This window comes from Stylophora pistillata, chromosome 13 (assembly GCF_964205215.1).
Source record: "Stylophora pistillata chromosome 13, jaStyPist1.2, whole genome shotgun sequence".
NCBI lineage: Eukaryota > Metazoa > Cnidaria > Anthozoa > Scleractinia > Pocilloporidae > Stylophora > Stylophora pistillata.
The window spans coordinates 6,912,752-6,918,768 of NC_142531.1; the positions used below are offsets into that span (position 1 = coordinate 6,912,752).

General features: G+C 40.9%; 1 protein-coding gene across 1 annotated transcript; it reads right to left on the bottom strand.

The window, feature by feature from the left end:
* Positions 1-3,062: 3,062 nt before the first annotated feature.
* LOC111344854 (metabotropic glutamate receptor 3) lies at positions 3,063-6,017 on the bottom strand. Its single transcript, XM_022952120.2, has one exon. It carries the CDS (start codon positions 5,885-5,887, stop codon positions 3,206-3,208), a length of 2,682 nt encoding a protein of 893 aa, XP_022807855.2. The 5' UTR covers positions 5,888-6,017; the 3' UTR covers positions 3,063-3,205.

The following is a 6,017-nucleotide window of genomic DNA, read 5'->3' on the forward strand; positions in this document are numbered from 1 at the left end:
TTGAATTAGTAAGTGAGTGTGACATGAAAGTGTCAATATCTAAGTAATTTATTTTAGGTAAAAATGTCATTTAAATTTGATCTTTGACAATGTAGCTACATCACTGATACATTTTACCAAGCTTTAGCAGGTGTTTCCCTGACAACTAGAACTGTTTTGTACCATTCACCTACTCCTTCACTTGTCTCTACTGACTAGAGCCTCGAGCAGGCTACCTGATATTCTGAATGATCTTAACACAAGTTAATATATGACATAAAGTTCCATCTTCTCCCCCCACCCCACAGAAAAAAAAATTAGAAGGAGAAAAAAAGTTAATGAACTGATTGTGGATAATATGAAGTCAGCCCATTTTCAGCTTATAAAGATGAAGTTTGGACTAGAAAACGAGGCCTATTGCATGACTTCTGAGCAAATCATCTCAGCAGAAAGAAAAAAAGAGAGATTAATTAAAGTATATTCTTCACTGTTAGATGAGATAGAAGAAAAAACTTTCATTCTTGGAAATTTACAATTCCGATTAAAAAGTGAAGGTGCAAACCAGGCTTTAAAGGGAAGTAATTCTGTATGCAAGGTGGGTTTCTCATCAATGCCTGATTCAGGAGCTCCAAAACTGGGAGCTTAAATTTTACAAATTCTACAGGACTTTTTTATACTAATATTACCCAAAGCCATGGATAGTCAGATACCCACTATTTAAGGGCATATGAAAAGATTAAGGAAATGATTTTGTTTTAATGGAATAGGTATATCCCTGAATTGAACAACAATGAACTTTGAAACAATTTTTGGACTGTCTGTTCCTCTTTATAGCCCATCTCCACCTTACTTGGAATAAGTAAAGAAAACTAAATAGAATCTGAATTAATTTTTTTGGAATTTGTTGAATAATCAAGAAGACATATTTATTTTTTTTAGACTAGTGTTGGCTATTTGACTATTTACAGGTTTCTTGTTTGTTTATGTGTTTCAATTTATCTTGGCAAATTTTCTCTGTGAATGATTCTTCTGCAGAATTAAATTGAATTATGTAATATAGTTGGGGAAACTTTTTTCAAGCTCTGCTTGAGGATTGTTTCTTCAAAGTATTTAAAAGATTACAAGGGTGATACTATGACAATTCCAGAATGCGTGTGGTTAGGATTTGTTAGCGTTAGTTAAGGGCCCGTGTGAACAATTTGAGGTCAAATTTTTCTGTGAAACTTCAGTGGGTGAAAGATTTATCTGCTTGCAATTACGACTAATTTTGGGTAGAGTCCGAGCTGTATTGAATAATAAACTTTTCGAAGTTTTATTTAATTTTTTAGACAGCATACGCTTGCAAATCTTGTTTGCAGTGTAGGTGTGTAATTTCATCGGCTCCTGGATTTTCTTTGCTTTCCTTTCAGGAACAAATATGTGCAAAAACATATTTGAACATTTGAAACTAACTTGCAAATTTTTTTCTTTATCCAGTTTTTCCGCTGGTTTGTGGAATGTTGTCATGTAGTTAGATTTCAGTGGAGTGACCGTGATGAAAATATCTATTTTTTTTAATTGAAAGATACGAAGACATTATATTAAGCATTGGTATAATTACGTGGTATTAGGCTGGGAACAGCTTTCGTTAACAGCAAATTTCCGAATAAGAGTGAACATTCTCCGATCGCTGGTGAACACCGTGAGCTTCAAGTTCAAGGAAGACATGAGCTCAGATTTAATTTATTTCCTCCGAGACGATTGCCGGTTTCCCGGATAGTGCTGAGTAATTTGGGGAGCATTTTTCAAGGTAATTTATTGTCCTCGTAGTTGTGATAGGAACCAATTACTTCGAGTAATTTGGTGTTTGAAAAGAACATTATTTGACTCATTTTCTGAGAAATCTTGTAGGATAAAACTCTAGGAAATATAGACGTACTTCTACTGCACATTTAGAGCTTTCTTTCCCCAAGTTGATCCAATGATCGGTTTTAGGCTTTGTGCATCATGAAAGCGCAGCCCTAACTTTTCTAGTTTAGTCATTTGCAATCCTTCATTTGTAGGTGCAGTAGCCAAAGTTGCAAACTTGCTGCTAGTCAGGGAAAGGGTTTATTAACTAATTATTTAAAGTTTGAGGATTAAAACTTGAATTTGTACAAACATCTAACCTGTTTTTATTTACTTGTGTGGACCGTGCTTGCTTGACGGTGATTGCCACTTCCCACGGGCTGGTGTCGAGGCAACTTTACCCCCATGTAACTAGTCTTATACCCCATTCACACCAGAAAACTTGTTTGGTTAAACCAGGTTTAACTGAATAAAAATCAGAAGCAGAGAACTGAAAAACTAAATTTTCCACAAGATTCAAGCAATTGCTAAATTGTATTTTCAATGTGCCACATTTGAAGTCAACCAAATATTGATTTGAGCAGTTTCTATGGAGCTGTTGTGTTAAAACATGTTTAACGAAACAGCTTTAAAGCATGTTTAGGCTTTGGTGTGAATGGGGTATAAGAGGTGTCTTGCCAACTTACAATCGGGATCGTACGAACTGGAAAAAGAACATTCGAGCGATAGCTACCCTCTTGACTCTGATGATGACAACCGCATAGGTTGTCGAAACGTCCGTCACCACCACCGACAACAGTCTTTCTAAGGACTACACTCACCTTGATGGATCGTACTACACTTTCACCTTTCGCCCAAATAATTAACTGAATCGGGATTATAGTCACTAGTTATGTGGCTTACTCTTACGACCGATTACCTTTCTAAAGGTAATAGTGGCTCTTTCTTTTTTTTCTGCTTTTTTTTTTCTTTACCTGGCGAGTTTTGTTACACCTTTTCTTGCTGATATTCCACAAATATGTTCACACCCAAACAAAGAAAAATATCACCTGAGCAACAACGGGTACAATGCCATATTGCCGCTGAAGGGGAAACGGTGATTATAGGCTGAACCCTTAACCTAATAGTCCAAATTGTGTCCATGGTATAGTTAAGCACTAGTATAGGATCGACAGACGTTTAAAATAATTTCCCCCGTGGAACTTCCCGTGAAAGTTGCAATAGATGTCAAGGGCCTACACGCATATCAGAAATAAAGCACTCGGAAGCGATAACGTTATCTAAGCTAACAGTTTGACGATGCTAAACTTCCTCCAAATCCTTAATAGTCTCGATACCTCATTCAGAGATCAAGTCACGAAAAATAGACCAACTTGTGAGGAAATGTGTGGCCTTAAAACTATTGTAGTCTACTAGCAAGAGCCCCTGTGTGGTGGTAACTCGTTGGCTGTGAATTGTCCAAACTTTCCAACGAGTTCGTTATCGTCAGCGTACTGAGGGAAGAAATGGATCGACAGTATTGGGGTCGAAGAACTCCGGTCGGCTTCAGTTCGGTTTTGGGCTCATGAGGCAGGTTTTTCTCAGGGCGGTAGAGGATTACGTACAACTTTGGTCCAAAAAGGCAAACGAGAGCTACAGTACAGCAAAGTATGAAAAGAAAACAAGCTGTAATTGTCCTGTAGAGTCCCTTGGTCCCTAAAGCTGTTGGAATGAAGACCGCTCCGCTAATACACACAGTGACCATGCTGAAGGTGATAAACTTGGCTTCGTTGTAATTTGCGGGAACTTTGCGCACGAGGAAGGCTTGGTACGTGCAGAGAAGAATGAGAGCAGCGTTGAATACCGCCCATATCGTCACGCCCTCTAGAGATTCGCCAATGCACTCCAGCACGACTTGGTGACTTCCGTACGTGACTCTCACGGGCTTTTGCGGCGAGACGATGATCCATGTGGCTGCAATACAGTTTTCAACCAGGACACACAGCAATACAAAGAGCAGCTGCCACTTGTTACTCAGAAAGTAAGCCTTGCCAGTGCGCATGGTTTTCGGGCTGAAAATCCGCGCAATACGATTGGTCTTCGTCAAGAGTGCCCCAATCACCAAAGCTACGCCAGTGCTGATTAAAAACGGGTGAATTTGGCAAAACAGGGATGTCGGTTGCAATATAAAAGCGATAGGAAGGGCGTAGCACCATGCTAGACCAAACAGAAGCACGTAAGAAATTCCTCGACTAGAGGCCTTCACAATCGGCGTATTCCTTTGTTTAAATATCGACACAAAGGTTACTAAAACAGCAGATATTCCTACCCCACTGACACAAGCTACTGCCATTCCGGGGATGGTGTGAAATATCTCTTTTGAGGGAATTACAATGCAATAGGACTTGCCACTATTGGCTGTCATTCCCTCCGGGCAACTCACACACGCCGTCGCTTCTGATTGGTTGCTGATACTGTTGCCATCACAGCGAAGGCAGCTCCAACAGCATTCTGGGTAGTGCTTCTTAGGGTCTTTCCAATGCCCAGGTCTACATCTCGGACTACACCTTGCAAAGGACTGAAAATCACTGAAAGGATGTCTGTGGAGCTCGTATCGAGAGGAAAATTTAAACCTCTCTCCCAAATACCAGCTCCCAAGAATGTCAAAGAAATATTTCCCGCCACGATTGTTAAGAAAGATGATATTGTAGTAAGCTTTAGCGCTTCCACTATCGTCAAATGACACTCGATGACCAGAGGGCGACGCAAAAGAAGAGTTTTTGATGAAGTTATACACTTCAGATTGTATTGTGTTCGATATGTGGACAAGACAAGCCTTGTCGGAACAGCGGTACATGTTATGCAAGCCATACGCTACGGCATACACCGCGTCAATTGCGGTTGTCGTATATGAAGAGTAATCGACAGGCTCAGTTGAATTCAACAGTTTCTTAACGTATCGTCGGTAAGCCTTCAACCAAGGGTTTCGCTTCAGGCGCTCTTGAGTGATGTTCTCAAAATAATCTCTGAAAGGCTCGAAAACTTTCGAGTTGGGTTCTATGTTGATCCAGTATTTTAAAATATCTTTGTTGTTGCGTAAAACCGAGTAAGATCGAGCGAATGCGTCAGAACCAATCCAGATGTAACCAGCCATGTTTTCCTCCCGCGCCACGTTAATGAAATAATCCGCATCATTCATTTCGGCGAAAAGTACGATCACTTTCGCTTCGGGATGTTTGCGAATCTTCAACATAATTTCGCGCACTTTCGCCTTGGGTGTTCTCACGGTGAAGACTTCATCGACGGCGATGCAAATACGAGAATAGTTCCGACTGCTCCCGATCAATTGCTTAAAAGCATCGATTCCCGAGCGTCCATACTCCGTATCTGAGGCGACAGTTGAAACGAAGTTCCAATCCAACTCGCGAATGATGTCAACCATGGCTTGAGCTTGACACGTGTCAGACGGAACAGTGCGTAAGAAGTTTTTGAAACGCTTGCGGTCACTTAGGAGCCGACTGGTGGAGGCGTAACTAACAACTGGCACGTGGAATAGTCCTACTAGATTTGCCACAGCGATTGTAATTCCACTGTAAGCAGCTCCTACAAGAGCGACGCCCATTTCTGGCAACGTTTTCAGCGTAGAGGCGTTAAGCGTCAATCCACAGGCTCGAATATTGTCAAGTTCTGCGCGCATATACGCTGCACGGATAAAACCGAACTGTAAAGATTCTTGAATCGTATGATCAACGCTGTTGCAAGTGTCTTTGATGTCGACACCCAGAGAGATTCCCGGTAGTAAGGTTTCGTTTTTGTTGATTTGATCCAAAGCGTAAAGAATCGCTTCAGCATGCTGCAGGCCGCGGAAGTTGAACGGTCCCCCGCAATGACGAGAGAATTTTCCGTGTGAATTCTGCTCGGGATCTTCTTCTCTTGTACCCGGAGGGTAGTGAATCGGCGCTAGACCGGCCAACATGACATCTCCTGGAATAAAAATCCTTGGAGATCCATCACTCAACATTTTCATCTCAACAAGAAATGTACTCACGCCTAATAGAGTCAACCAACCGACAAACATATTCCTTGAAAGAAATCGAGACATTCTTCACTTGGAGACTGCTCATGCAAAGGTGAACTTTTTCAGAAGATGAAAAACTTATGTTTCCTGTTGTTTTCCTTTTTCAATATCCTAACTATTTACCAAGCCCTATAGCGATATCCTTTTCCTTTGT